Source organism: Rosa chinensis, chromosome 2, assembly GCF_002994745.2.
Source record: "Rosa chinensis cultivar Old Blush chromosome 2, RchiOBHm-V2, whole genome shotgun sequence".
In the NCBI taxonomy this organism is placed as follows: domain Eukaryota; kingdom Viridiplantae; phylum Streptophyta; class Magnoliopsida; order Rosales; family Rosaceae; genus Rosa; species Rosa chinensis.
In genome coordinates, this window is record NC_037089.1 from 68,624,016 (window position 1) to 68,639,098 (window position 15,083).

Sequence of the window (15,083 nt, forward strand, 5' to 3'; positions counted from 1 at the left end):
GAACACTCCGAAGTTCCGGAGCTAAGAAAAGTTAATTCAGTCTATAACAGATAACTGTGAGTTTTAAAACTCCAAAAACTCCAAATTCTATAGGTACAATAATATGAACCATTTGTCATATAGATAATTTTAAGTAGTTATGTACTTCATTATTCAACTACTGGAAATTCTAGTGTAGTGGTGGGTATCTCATACCCACATTTACAAAAGTGAGAACAAATTTTATTGTCAAAGTTGTAATTTGAGTCATACTTTGTCTAATCTTAGTTCTAATAATGGTAATTACACCTCTGATGACATTTTACAAGTTTTTGAACAGATTCGTTGTCAATGTTGTAATCTTAATTATAATAATGGTAATTACACCCTCTTACGACATATTTACAAGCTTTTGAACAAATTCGTTGTCAATGTTGTAATTTTTGTTTAACTATATGTAAATAGTGTAAATGAATATGGTAACTTTTGTTCTCAATGTTGTAATTTTGTTTCAAATACTTGTAAATTTTTGTTCGAATAGTTGTAAATGAGGGTATTTCATACCCACCAGTACACTAACTTGTCTCTTCAACTACGGTAGGTCATTGTAGGGTTGGATCAGAAGCAAATTTGGAATGAATTTGTTTTGGCAAATTTGGGTAAAACTACTAGAGTATTGGATATCACTCTTCTTCAGTGTCATTAGAGTTCAGAATAATTCGATCAGAGTTTCATCCATCTGTCTTAATGATATTAGCCAACTGTATTGTGCAGTAGATAGCAGAATCCTAGCTATAGTTGCTGACGGATGCAAGAATAATCGAGTTAAATGGGGAATGGCTGCTGATAAAATGGTTATTTTTCTGAAAAATATTCTCCCAATATTGAAATGAAAAATATCCAAAATAGCGAACTAGCTAGCTATAAACTGGTTTTTTTTTTTGATACCGTGAAAAAACGTTTTCTGATCTGAAACCCTAACTCATAGAACACTCGCCATAGTTACTAAGATGTTGAACAACTGGTTCTATTCCAACTAGTCCTTATGCAGCCATATTGCATTTGCCAAATTCCACGGAAGATAAACTATTGTCCGAGACCTTCAATATCTGAGCCCTAGGGGTAATCTAGTCCAATTCTCTCACTCGCAAGCATAGTCATAAATATCATCATCCTGGTCTTTGGTTTTCAAAATAACCTGATGATGTTGATTAGGACGTTTCGATCCCTGGGGCTGGGAATCCTCTTTGTAAGTTTTCTTGCATATAGTAAAAGAAAAGAAAGAAAAGACCTTATGTTCGTCTTCCTTTTTTGTGTCTTCCTTTTTTCTTTCTTAAGCTCACCTATTTGCAACTGTAACAACAAAATGCGTCACAGATACACACACGCGCGCGCGTTGACAGATATAGGATTTTAGATTCAGTGATTATTTGTATTTCTCTCGACTCTACAACTCACTAGTTAAAAAAACAGGCAAAAAAAGAGAGAATATAATGCTCAAATAAAATTATAAAATATTATTATTATTATTTTTAGAATGTGAAATTACCATTGAGAACAAACAAGACTATCAGTGATCCAAACATGAAGTCGGGAACCATAAGCGCAATTCTTGTTAAAAGGTGTGTCGTCTGATTACAATTACGTTAGGAAAAAAATACATGAACTTAACAAAATAAACAAAACAAAAATTTAACTCTTATTAAAGAGTCCCTTCCACAGTTCCACTTATCAATTTTTCTCCATGCATTGTAAATCCGTAATAATTTCCTTAACATTCCAAAAAAATATATATGAGTAAATTAAGTCACGTTGTCTTGCCACCTGCAATCCCAAAATCATCGCCTAAAACCACATACCAAATTCTTAAATAGAATGATAGAAATTAAATCATAAAATAGGTAATATGGGATGGGTTAGGGATGGAGGATGAGATGGGATGGGGATGGGGATGGGGATGGAGAATGGGACATTGTGATGGTGTTGTTGTGTTGGGTCGCTTTAGCACTTGCGTTGGGGTCTCATACGTCGCTTTCTCTCTCATAAATAAGGGGAAAGCAAAAACTTAGTGAGAGAGAGAGAGAGAGAGAGAGAGAGAAGGAAGCAAAAGGAAAAAAGAAAAATATATTGAAAATAGCACCACCACCTCTTCACACAGTTCAGTGTCCTCTCAGTCTGTCAGTCTCAGCAGACCCCTTTCCTTTCTCTCTCGAGCGGGAAAAATATTACTTAATTAATGTAATACTATTAACAACAAACAAACAAAGCTCTCCCCCTCTCTCTTTCTCTCTCTTACTTTCTCTGTCTCCCTCCCTCTCTCTCTCTCTCTCTAAAGTCTCTAGCTTTCTTTTCTTCCCTAGCTTTGCTAGCTCAGATTCTCTCCAAACCCTTATCTCTAGCTCTCATTTCTTCTCCAAAAACGACCATGGCTGTTGCGTTTAAAGGCTTCTCCATCCGGTAAGCTTACTTGCGTTTGTTTTCTCAAGGCTTTGCCCATCGTTCTTTGTTTTTTGCTGGCCCTGATCGATTTCGTGTGTTTTAGGGAGTACGCGGCGAAGATGAGGACCGCGGACGTGTTCAAGTGCTGTCCCTTCGTCGACGACAATCATGATGATAAGGTTATGAGCAAAGAGCAAGCCGAGTCCTTGTTACCTCCGATCACTGTCACCAAGTTCAAGCTGTGGTCCCATGAGCTCGACCGCATCAAATCCAACCTTCAACCCCAACAGGAGACTATCCTCACCCTCACCAACAAAGAAAGCGCCGAAGAAATTCCAACCAACGATCATCAATTCCCTGCCGTGCCTGAACGACATGAGGAGGTTGAGGTGGCGGAGAAAGCACCGGGGTCGTTTCTTTGCCCGGTTTGCAAGGATTTCGAAGGGGCGAGTGTCAATGCCGTCCACGAGCATGTCGATAGGTGTCTTGTTCACACGTCTAGGGAGGAGCGGAGGCCGGTGAAGAGAGGAGGCACCGCCAAGGCGAAGTCCAAGGCCCCCAAGAAGAGATCCATCGCCGAGATTTTCGCTGTGGCGCCGCCGATGCCAACCGTTGATGAGACGAATGAAGATGAAGTTAGTGAGAACGAAGAAGACGAAGATCAACAGCTTGTTGTTTGTACTACTACAAAACTAAAGGCGAAGAAGGTTAAGAAAAGAAAGAAAGAGAAGAGTGTAGTACTCTTGGAAGAGAACAACCATTTCAACAAGAAGATTAACAAGAAGAAAAACAAGGTACGTGATTTTTCCATAAAATTATGCTATCATTTATCTTTGATTTTGAGTAGTTATTGGGTGTTTGATTTTTCATGATTCATAAACAAGAATTGTTGGTTGATTATTTACTGTGGGGGTGGTTAATTGATTGCTACAATATTCTCTCCACTGGCTTCTTCTGCTCCCTTCTGTTTAACACTTTGTGCATAAAATTACTGGTCAAAAGGCTGCAGAAAAACACTGCAATACGTTTGAGGCAGTGAGTGGTGTTGGGGTTGTGATTGTACTACACAGCCATAGGTGTCGACTTCGCGATGAAAAAGTTAAAAAAACAGTATCAATTAAGAGATTTGTTTTGTGGGGATGGTGCTCCAGCTGGTGCTCAGTACGGCTTGGGCAGAAACATAGAGCTTTTATATAGGTTCATGGAGAGTTCTTTGTCCTTGCTGGTTTAGCATTCCAAGTGTATGATGTGTTTCCTAGCTAGCCTAATAATGCTGTTCCTTCCCCGCTGTTAATCTTTTGGAGAAGATGTAATCATAGTCATTTGGGTTTGATCAGATGGCGAGCTAGTATTTGATATGGTATTGATTCATGGGATATGAATTGTATAGAAGTTGAAGACTGAGAACTGGGGATCTAGAGTTTTAACTTTATAGTTTAATGGGTTAGTTCATGATCTTCTGGAGATGCAACACCGGATTCATGGCCAGCGTATCATTAGTAATTTGTCTGGTGATATTGGCAGTTGTTTTTTCTTTGATCTTCTTGGTAGTTGCTAGAGAAGACTAAGGAGAGTACATTGGTGTTTGTTTGTTCATTCATTTTAGAGCTTCTCGTAGGCTTTCGGACTAATTACATTGTGGCCAGACATAAGAGGAACAACACCAAACACTAACTGTATACGTCTTTGAGCATTCGACAGTTAAATGGCAAGGGCTGAGATGTTGGTATTGACAGTTTTGGTATCTTCCACCATTTCGACTTCTGAAACCATAGACATCCATTTGTTTATTATTTTATGTGTTCGAAGGGCATTTAGGGGGCTTGTAGATGATGCAGGTGGAAATGAGTGTACTGATAATTTGGAGCTGAAATTCCAGATATATATGGGTGTGATTTGCATGCCTAATTTTGTCACCCTCTTAGAGTTCTATGACAAGAAGAACAAAACATATTTATCACATGAACTTTATCTTATTTACCGGAGCTTATTCTAACTATGTTAGCTGTTTGGCTGGATGATCTTTCTTGTGATCTTGGAATCATGTCAGAAATTAGAGAGATTGAATGGGCGTTTGTCTTTGAATCTGGAGCCGCTTCTTGGTTTTGCATTGTCTTAATCTTTCTGGCATGGCCTGGTAATTCAGAAGTAACCATGCATAGAACGATATTTTAAGACAGAAGATCCAATTGTCTGATTATTTTAAAATAGTGATTATCATAAGGAAATCTTAATTGGAAGCAATGATGGGAATTCTAAATATTGAAATTTTGAAGCAACAGTGGTGACTTAGATGTGGTGATCGGGAACCATCTCATCTGAAGTTTATCTAGCTAGTGGTTAATATATGTGACAGATGGCCAACATATATGTTTTTCTTACTTGATCCTCTTGAGAAGGGACCCATTCTGAGAGAAACATTGATACTATTGGAGCCTAGCTTGGTCGCTCTTACATGCTGCATGCGAAGTCCATTGTCCATAAAGGGTTACTGCATGTGACAGTTTTGATTGATACAAATGGTTTGGACAAGGACAGCATGTGTTGATTACTGCATATGAACCCGCTATACTTCTGGTATGAAACTGATTGCATGTGTTGGCAACTCCTTTAGGTGGATTTATACATCCACTCATGAGTCATGACATGTTACGCTATACTTCTGGTATGAAACTGATTGCATATGAACCTGCTATACTTCTGATATGAAACTGATTGCATGTGTTGGCAACTCCTTTAGGTGGATTTATACATGCACTCATGACATGTTAGAGACCTTTATAGTGGAGTTGGATATGCCATATGATTTGCAATAAGTTGGCTGAATTTTGAGAGTGCTTGATGGTAGACATATGGTTGGAATGAATCAAGTGCATGACTCATGAGTTCATAAGATCTATTTAATCGAAATTATCAGCCTGCTGTTGAAAATTCAAGGCAGTTAATAACTCTGGCTGGGTCATTCTTTGGTTTGTGAATACTTCAAAGTTTGACAGCGTTATAGAGTTAAATGGAATCTTTATGTGCCCGTCAATGTTGCCTCTTTTTTTTTTGTACGTTGATAAGCTGCACCATGAAGCTAGGAATGTTCGTATGTTATTGAAAACTTTGTTCATCTTTTGTTGTTTGTTCATTGGCATTTAATAGAACCAAGGCAAACTTTTACTTGCATTGTGCTATAATTATGAAATTGATTGTGCAGCTTTAATCTCTTTTCTCCTTCTTTATGTTTAATCCCAGATATATATAAATATATGAATCTTGTATATGTGATAGTATGGAAGAATATACAAGGGAAACTTAATCACATGGCTTTAATTAAGTATATAAATGCAGTTGCAGACTTGCAGTCTAAATTACTTGTTCATTTAGCCTAGTACAGTCTCTTCGCACACGAGATATATATTGATTAATAAATCGATTGATTCTATTTCTTGTATTTTCTATAGTATAATTGAATGCTTAAGATCAAAGTAAAGTTATATAATTTAACCCGAAAGCAAATGTATAACTGCACCATACGGAGATAAAATGAGAGAGATGAGCAAGGATTATTGTGGTGTGGACATTGTCGAAGAGAAAAACCAAAAGCAACTGTCGTAACTCCCTTAAATACAGAAATTGAGGGTAGTGTTAGGGGGAAGAGGCTAGGAAAACCAAATATAACTGTTCGAGTGAATATAAACATTTTATTTTCTCCTTTTGGTTGTTGGCCTTCTCATTGATAATCAACAAGAGGCCAATAATAAGTCTTTGGTTTCGGGTATATTTGCTACACAACTACCAGTTTTCAACGAAAGTTGGAGATTGGTAATCTCCCTATACTATTTATATACTTCGCATAAGTAGCTTCTGAAGAAGTTAATGTCCTTTCTTGACTAGTAAATTGTACTAGCATCTTTCTCCTAAAGCCATAGGAAGAGACTACTGCTTCTTATACTGTATTAAATTTATTTAGTAGGATAATGACTTTAATATGCTTGATTTCGTTTTAATAAGACCAAGAACTTGGTCTATATATAAATTTGATATTTTTGACTTTTGACCTTCAGACTATGATGTTATTGGGTTTTAAGAAAGTATCATTTGCAAAGGTGTAACGACTTCCTTTTTTGATTCAGGAAAATTCTTGCAAACTCAAACAGAAAACTCCAGTCAATTTTGCCAAAAAACTGAATAAGAAGGTTGCAATAGATATTTCTGATGCTGTGACTGGCCGTGCAAAGACACCAAATGTGAAATATTTATCTACACAGAAGAGAAAAGTAGCTCAAACATCCAAATTTATTCCTAAGCAGAAAAAGCCAATGTTTACCACTCGCAGTATTCTCAAGAATCATGTTCTTTGTGGGCAGAACACTACATTTTACAGAATGGAAGGTGATAGTCAAGAAAATACTTGTGGTTTTCAACATTCAAGAAGGCATGTCAAGTTTTCTGGCAAGGATGACATACTTGGTCCAAAAAAGAATGAAAAATCTTCATTTGAGCATAACTTTTTTTCTGATACATTAGCTAGTTCATCAGAGAAGGATCAGTCTGCTGACAGTGATAAAGAAGCAGCCCCAATTGAGGTTGACAGAAGAGAAAACGACGTTTCTGTCAGCACAGATAATGGCATTGAGGCTTGCAGTAAACCTGGAAGGAAAGAAAATCCTGAACTTCTTGATCACGTTGGTTTACCAAGTTTTCTTAGGCCACATATAACTAGTCAAGAAAAAGCAAAGCATTTGGCAGAGAAACCTGTACCAGCAAGTAAAGTTGCTGCAACTCCAGATAATAATTTGCACATGTTCAGTCAAGGCTACCTGACCGCTGCACGTGAACCTGCATATGCTGGCGCTCCTAGGCTGATATCTGCTCTAGAAGATTCCTGCATAAAAACTCAAGGAATTACGGTTTCCAGAGCTTTTGGTTCCAGCGGCAAGATGATCGATCATTTTGTACATCCTATCCATGGAGTTTCTGCACTGAGTTCTAAGGAAAACACAGGAGCATTTTTCGAACCTTCTATACGTAATTTCATTTCAAATGAGAATGTACAAGGGAGGATTCAGTTTCTGTCACCATCTGAAAGAGACAGAATTAGTGATCATGGTCTGCACTACCAGTCCATACGTCCTCCTATGGATGTAGTAGGTGGCTCATATCCACTTCCGCAGTGGAAACAAAGGCCAGTTACCTTTACGGAAAGGCTTTTGGATGATAAGTTTTATGGTTTGCCTCTCAATTCACATGGTGAGTTAATACAGTTTAGTTCAAGGGGTGGTAGTGGATTTGACCAGCTGGGGAAGTTGAATACTGTAGCTGGATCCTCCAGTAGCTTACCTGCATACAACCAGCATTTTGTTGAGAGAGAAGTTCCAAGAGACAATTTAAATTTGTTTCCAATGCAGAATTATGTTAGAGAGAATTGCAGTTCACATTTTCCAGATAGATTAGGTGTTACTTGCTTTGGAAGTGCTCAAAGACCAGATGTGCACCAGCTTGATTTTGGGAGCAGAATCAGCCACTCTTTTCATCCGCTTCATTCAGACCTGAACACATTCAGTATCTCTAGCACTAGATGCAGACAGTTTAACCAGGTACAGAATGAAAACATAGGCATAGGCGGAATGATTCCTAAGGAAACTTCATGTCCCATGTCGCTGAACATGAATCAACCAACAATGCGGTTAATGGGAAAAGATGTTGCAATTGGTAACAGTAGCAGACAAATTCATGGGTTTGAGGATGGAAAGCTTTGGATGGATAAGGAAATTATAGCTGAGCATTGTCCTTCAAGTAATGCCTTGCTGAATTCTTCATTGAAGCAGAATTTCCATCAGAATTGCTATCCACCCACAACATCAGCAAAGTTGAAAGAAACTGTATCGCAGTCCTTAGGAATTTGCAGTGAACAGGCTCCACAATCAAATTTACGGATGAAAGCTCCAGAGTTCAGGTTTCCTCACCCTTACCAGAAGTGGCAAAGTGGCTCTGGGTTTGAGCATGGCAGCCATACCGCCTCCAGAAGTCCAAGTTCTAGTTTACTTCATTTCTCTCAGTCACCAAATTCACCTGCAATGTTCAATGGGGAACACAATTTTTGTGCACCGTTCATATCTAGAACTGAATCTCTACAATCTCAACTGTTTGGTTCTCAGCTACCTGTATTATCTACTCCGCAGATTACCTATGAGCATGGGATTTTAAGACCTGCTGAAACCAGTTGCAAGCAGCATCCGCCTCATTTTAGAAAATCAGCATTTGACTTCCCTTTCCTAAATCCAGAATGTAGAGAAAATGTCCAACCATCATGGTTTCAGAACTCCTCTAAGGCTGGCCTGCCCCCTTGGTTGTTGCACGCAACGCTTCAGCAAAACCCGACAATTACAGCTCCTCAGGTTTTTCCAAATACTGCTAGCAAACACCTTCATCATATCATGCCCAGAAAGAACATTTTTAATGCCCCTTCCATGCATTATTCATCTGAAGTTTCTCATTCACAAGTGAAGAGGTCACCAGTTCCTCAGACTGCGGTTCTGCCTCAGCATGTTCAAGTCATTCCAGATGAAAGTCCCAGTTCTGCCATGATAGACATGAGCTACAGGAACAGAATGAATGTCAAAGACAGAATGAAACCAAAACCTTTTGGTATCGAAGACCCTTATCCCTGTAAGAGAACCAAGAGATTAGCAGTTGATTCAACAAACCCTCCTAACATAATCGACTTAGAAGTGCAAGAAAAGTCACGTGTTGTGGCAGGATTGTCGTCAAGCGGGGACTTCATTGATGAAATGCAGTCAAATTTCAGAGCACTTGACCTTGAATCTAGTCAGAAGCAGGTAAGTGTTTCAGAGTGCCTCCTAAATGAAACTCAAAAGGATGGATTTGAAAGTTTCCGCATTGAGTCTTCCAAAGTGGATGATGTAGGAAGATCAGGTCCCATTAAACTATCTGCAGGAGCTAAACATATCATAAAACCTATTCAGAATGTGGATCAAGATAACTGCAGGCCAATTCATTCAACTATCCCTTTTGTTGCAGTAACAAATCGTTGTACAGAACCAGAACCTCAGAAGAAATCAACAAAGATCTACAAGTTCTAAGGGTAAGTCCTATCAACCAAAACTATTTTTGCTTACTCATCATCATTTTACTTGTTATTCTTTAACAAACATCTCTTTGTGAATTAACAGGTGTTCCGCTTGAAGCACCAACTCCGACACTTTCCAATTAACTGCTGAAAAACTTTTGGATTTTAGCATGCATCTTTCTTCTGTAGTCAGGTATTCTCCATGTGACATCTGTGAAATACGGCATTATAATTTTGGGATATTGGCTTTAATCATATAAGCACCTTACTATATAGTTCTTTTCAAACTTCATCCTTCTACCGGGTGATTAAGCATGTTTGGTCCAATTGAAAAAGATGAGTGTGTTGTTACCGTTGTGAACACAAAATGTTTTGAAGCAATTCTAGGATATTGGTTATAACCAGAGTCCACAAAAGAGACGAGTAGTGATAACTTAGTTGTAGCTTTTGGTTGTCCTAAAGCAAATTTGGCATACAATACAAGGACAATTCTGTGGCGGATTTTTAAGACTTCCTTCCAGGCGGGAGAAAGAAGCCCGCATTGTTTGCCGGTTACCTCTGTGTTAGCATTAGACTGGAATTCATCAAACACCTTGTTCTAACCTACAATTCCTGAATTAACACTTAAAGGGGACTTAGGCATACAATTTGCCCCCAAGCCCTGCAAAACATCAGTGACTGATAGAAATTTCACTCTAAACTCTGGCACCCCCTTATATCCACCATTGCATTAATACTAATCAACTTGAGGTGTAAAATGGATCATGCCTAGCACGACTTTCGTGCTACGCAATCTGGTGTGGTATGACGCAATTTTGTGCTCTGGTTCTGAAGTGCTTGTGTCTCATATATATTCCGGCCTAATATAAAGATGACCGTGTTGTCATGCTGTAAGTTGCAGAACAACAGGAAATGACAATGTGTTTGATCAAATGCTTGGCATCAAATCATATATGAGGGAGATGTTGTGATCCAATTTTGTGTTGTGTGTTTGATCAATAATTTAAGACAGTCAAATCACGATTATTGTCCCAAATTCAATTTCCACACGAGTCTTGTCTTTCCTGTAGGGAAGTGTTCTGTGCTCTACCACCATCCATTTCGTGCTCGTATGGTTGAAATTATTTGTTTTACACCCCTAATTTGAAGTGGAAGGGGCCAAAGACCTTTTTTTTTTTTAATTTAAAAATCTAATTGAAAATCAATTAATGACATACTGCCCCAGGTTAATAAGAAACTGGGAGGCATCGATCTATCTGTTGTATATTTCTGTGTTTGATTGAAAGCATAACTGCTAGTTCATGCTTGTAGCAGGAATGTACATTGATCGATGTTAGTTTCTACTACATATTCTACAAAGAGAGAAGAATTCTATTAGTTCAATCTTTTACAGAAACAAAGAACTTGCATATACATAAAGACATAAGACTGGCTCATATTCATCTGAGATACGCTGCATGTCTTTCCTTATAAATTGGATCTTCTCAGTGCTTCCTAGCTTCTCTTTCAGCCTGCAAAGTAAATTAACCCCCAGAAGTCAATAAACACTCATGAACCGACCAGAGATAAGACATATGCAAGTTATATATATTGAATCGTATGAATATATATATTTGGTTGATTAATTTGTCTGTACCGTTTTGACGACCCTCTCGAAAGCCTCTGATCCATGGTGATCGATAAAATGCTCTACCGACTTCCTTCCATCGAGGCTCAACATTTGGATAACCTTCTTCTGTCCCTCTGGGTGTTTTGATGATGACGATGAGCTCCAATTGATATAGTCCCCGGGCTTCACATATTTTCTCACAATATTCTCATAAACATAGGCTGCCCCGTTGAATATTGGCAACACCAGCCAGATGCAGAACAATAGCTTCATATATGGCCATATTGGAATCCTGCACTCAATTTTACAATTAACAGATATATAGTACTACGTACTTTCCTTAAATCCATGCATGCTTGTAAAATTGGAATTAATAATCAGTTATGATAAATTAATTAACATACCAAGCGAGGACTTTCCAACAGAAGAGCTCGAATAATGTGATCAAAGAATATAACACCCAATATGTAAGCCACTGCTGATCGTCTAGTGTAGAAGCGCTCTCTATTGCTCTCACTGTTGCATATCTGTGTATATATATTTCATCCATCGATCAGAATTAATACTACTAGTCCTCATCCTACCTTGATATTGTAGCCTTGCTTTAAGGCTTTAACTGATCGATAGTGGTTTTCTAATAAACATTAAGATATAGATTTTTGGGGGAGGGAAGAGGGGAGGGGTTTACTTACAAAGGATAAAGAAGTGTCACTCCGGGCCTGCAGGATCAAAAGTAAAAAATCAGAATATATGTATCCTACTTTTTTTTTTTTAGGTCAGAAATTCATAGTCATGCATGTTATTTGTTGGGATTTTTTTGGATAGAATTTTCCAGAGGTTCAACATCAAATATACCCTAAACTTGCAATGTGTACAGTTTAGACTATCTAAGATCGACGGGAATATATAAAACAGATAGGTCTAATTTATTTTTATTTTTCGCATGATACGTACCCGATTAGTGTATCCAAATTCTTGGCAATCGCTGCAAGAACACCCATGTTGATGAAAGTGCTATAGTTGTCTCTGATCTCACAAATTATTAAGCCCTGCAATATATTGTCCTGATTATGAGACAAGATCGGTCGGATAATACTATATATGTGTGTGAGTATTATATGTCTAATATTTATATAGCATGTTGAGTCTGTTGACAAAGCCAAGTAAAGAATTTTCGCTTTATGACCAAAATCTAATCCCAATCATACAGATACCTTACCTTTCTTTCTCTTGCAAACTTTCAAGCTACTTTTGAAACATCCTCTTACGTGGTTCTTGTTAACCTCTTGGAAGAGCAATACAAACGTCGTGATACTAGGTTAATTAAGTGCTGGAGTGCTGCACGCTAAATAGTGAGAGTTCTTATTCTTTTTGGGAGACACTTAACAACTATTTATTCGTAAGCTAAGGTGCATCCATTTTTATTTTTTAATGGGAGCCTTTTTTTGAAAATAATTGGTCAATGACAGTACTGTATCCATTTTTGTGTTTTTTATAGGTGGTTTTTGCCGGCAAAATATCTATCAATGAAAGTGTGTCCATTTATAATTATAATCTATTGAGTTCGTCGGAAAAGTTGAGTTTTCTTATTTCTTATATATTTATGTAAATCTTTTAGTGACAAAATGTTCACTGAAAATTGGATGTTTATTCTGTTTTTATGGAAAGATTATTATGGACAATAATTCATAGGTATATGTACGTTTCTTTTTATATAATCTTTTTGGGGGCTTGGGCTCATTCAGTTGGTGGTCATAGGTGCAGACCAAATCCTCCTAGGCCTATGGCCAGTTCTAGCCAAGCCGCCAAGGTGACCGATCACTATTGAGGGATCTCACCCTCTCGGCTCCGTGAGTTTTTTTTTTTTAAATTTAAAATAGAGGATTAGGCGATATTAGCACCTCTTTAGCGGTCATTACGCGGAGCACCTACCATCTCCAAAAAAGGGGAAGGGACCACTACACCCGGAAACCCACCGCCCGTCCCTCTATTTTAGTTTATTGAATAATAAAAAATAAAGTGTACAATAGGGGAGAGGGGGACATAAACCGTAACCCCCTCCCAAAAACAAAAAGAGAAACAACCATAAACAAAATACGGGAACCGCTAAGGTCACCCAAAAATAAAAAATAAAAACCAACAGACAATAGACCATTGGAAGCCAAACGGCAACAATTGATAGGATCCAGTGCATCTGCGAAGGAGACTTCCATTACTAAGAAGCATAGCAAGCCAAGCTACTTGTCAACTCCATGTCCCACCGATAATTAAGTCAAAAACTGAAGCGATAGTTGGGAAAACCATTTAAATCACAGGAATAGGCTGCAATTGCACAAGGAGGACATGAATCCCACCAATGAACTCCCACATTATCCACACCAAAATTTGCTAAGCAATCAGCAACACTATTACCTTCCCGAAAAATATGTGAAACTTTTACATGCATAGCAACAAGAGTTGCTCGACAATTAAACCAATCAGTATTAAAACGCCATGGCACGTCCACTTTAAATGATGAAAGAAAATGAATAACTAAAGTAGAATCACTTTCGATCCATGTGGTTAATTGCTCGGGCTTTGGTCTCCTTTAACCTGTTTTGCCGGCTCATACCAATATGGCAACATAGACCAGGTACGTACAACAACTATTTGAGCCGAAGAATAACATGGGAGTTCCAAACATGAACTCATTGACTCATGGGCAAATATAGGCGTACAACAACTATTTGAGCCAAAGAATAACATGGGAGTTCCAAACATGAAGCCATTAATTGGTAATCTGTATGTTTTTCATTAATATGGTAATACTCAACCATGGTGCCGCGCTACAAGACATTTTCAATGCGAGATTGCAATAAGATCACCAGTTGCGAAATTGTGATATCCCCTACATGGGAGTTGGGTCACACACATACCCGACCCTTCCCTCATGAAATGTGCGCAACTCTAATAGATAATTTCCCTAATAACTTAGTATTTTAAAACTGCTAATTAATATTTCCAAACTGTTTAACAAACTAAAAAATATGTCATGTTCCTACAACATCAGATGAAATAGAAAGAACAACAAACAAAACAGCGCTCAGGACCAAATAAACCCGAACCTTTTTTTTTTTTAGAATGAAATAATTAAACCCAAACCTTGTAGACCCCAAACTCCAAACGGAAAACTATAAACAAAACTCATATAAATGGCCAATTTGGTTTTGCAGTCTCATACCAACAAAGAACAAGGTACAACAACTATATGAGCCAAAGAATAACATGGGAGTTTCAAACATGAAAACGTTGATAATTTGTTTGTTCTTCATTAGCATGGTGACACTCGACCATGGCGTTTGAGTCAAAAGGCCATTTCTTCCCCCTAAAATTAGTGATCCCTGCAGAAAAGCCGGAAGACCGAAGACCACTTCCCGGTTGCCATTTCAGCAAAAACAATGGTCTACCACTGCCTACTAACCCTTTCAAACGTGGTTGCTCAAGTCTTCTTCACCACTGTGGGAGTCGTGGATATCTACTCGCCTAGACATTTGTTGAGAAGCTGAGGTATTTGGGACACCATTGTTGTAATAATGAATCATTGACATTGGGTCCACTTGTGCCCCCCCCCCCCCCCCCCCTACACACACACACAAAACTTTATCTCTTAACATTAGAGCTTTAAGTATGTGTATTGTAGAAGGCAAATAACAGTAAATGCCCCAAATGTGTGAAGTAATATTAATACATGCCTCTAATATGAAGAAAAGAGGTATTTCCTTTAAATTGTCACATGTTTCTTAATAATTTTTTAGTTCTACCATTGAATATGTTAGTTCAGTGGCAAAAAAAAGTAAACGTAGTAGCTTTGATATACTTGGATTTATTCGGTAACTGGAACAAGATCTCTTAGAGCAACTCCAACCCATCTGCTAAATGATCATTGGAGAGCTCGATCAAAAGAAAATTTTGGTAGATGACATTGCTCTAACCCAATAA

At 38.0% G+C, this 15,083-nt stretch overlaps 2 protein-coding genes across 6 annotated transcripts; one reads left to right on the forward strand and one right to left on the reverse strand.

The window, feature by feature from the left end:
• The first annotated feature begins 2,256 nt into the window (after positions 1 to 2,256).
• On the forward strand, positions 2,257 to 10,577 carry LOC112185170. Of its 5 annotated transcripts, none has more exons than XM_024323378.2 (5): positions 2,257 to 2,436; positions 2,522 to 3,212; positions 6,540 to 9,511; positions 9,600 to 9,689; positions 10,398 to 10,577. In XM_024323378.2, exons 1-3 carry the CDS (start codon positions 2,405 to 2,407, stop codon positions 9,507 to 9,509), a joined length of 3,693 nt encoding a protein of 1,230 aa, XP_024179146.1. In that variant the 5' UTR covers positions 2,257 to 2,404; the 3' UTR covers positions 9,510 to 9,511; positions 9,600 to 9,689; positions 10,398 to 10,577. The 5 variants fall into 5 exon arrangements, with proteins under 5 accessions (XP_024179146.1, XP_024179148.1, XP_040369080.1 ...); XM_024323380.2 differs by lacking the exon at positions 10,398 to 10,577 and having other exon boundaries at positions 6,540 to 9,245; positions 9,448 to 9,511; positions 9,600 to 10,297; XM_040513146.1 differs by lacking the exon at positions 10,398 to 10,577 and having other exon boundaries at positions 6,540 to 9,245; positions 9,334 to 9,511; positions 9,600 to 10,296.
• A 235-nt stretch (positions 10,578 to 10,812) lies between these two features.
• LOC112185172 (HVA22-like protein f) lies at positions 10,813 to 12,201 on the reverse strand. The gene is made up of 5 exons (XM_024323381.2): positions 12,060 to 12,201; positions 11,798 to 11,824; positions 11,510 to 11,632; positions 11,133 to 11,397; positions 10,813 to 11,007 (listed from the first exon to the last, which is right to left on the reverse strand). The coding sequence occupies exons 1-5, from the start codon at positions 12,104 to 12,106 to the stop codon at positions 10,981 to 10,983; spliced, it is 489 nt and encodes a 162-aa protein (XP_024179149.1). The 5' UTR covers positions 12,107 to 12,201; the 3' UTR covers positions 10,813 to 10,980.
• Between the last annotated feature and the right edge of the window lie 2,882 nt (positions 12,202 to 15,083).

Coding starts and splice junctions, on each gene's coding strand:
- LOC112185170 (XM_024323378.2), top strand. CDS start 2,405: ATGGCTGTTGCGTTTAAAGGCTTCTCCATCCG. Junction 2,437..2,521: donor TTTAAAGGCTTCTCCATCCG/GTAAGCTTACTT, acceptor CGTGTGTTTTAG/GGAGTACGCGGCGAAGATGA. Junction 3,213..6,539: donor TTAACAAGAAGAAAAACAAG/GTACGTGATTTT, acceptor TTTTTGATTCAG/GAAAATTCTTGCAAACTCAA.
- LOC112185172 (XM_024323381.2), bottom strand. CDS start 12,106: ATGGGTGTTCTTGCAGCGATTGCCAAGAATTTGGATACACTAATCGG. Junction 11,825..12,059: donor AATTTGGATACACTAATCGG/GTACGTATCATG, acceptor TTGATCCTGCAG/GCCCGGAGTGACACTTCTTT. Junction 11,633..11,797: donor GTGACACTTCTTTATCCTTT/GTAAGTAAACCC, acceptor ATATATACACAG/ATATGCAACAGTGAGAGCAA.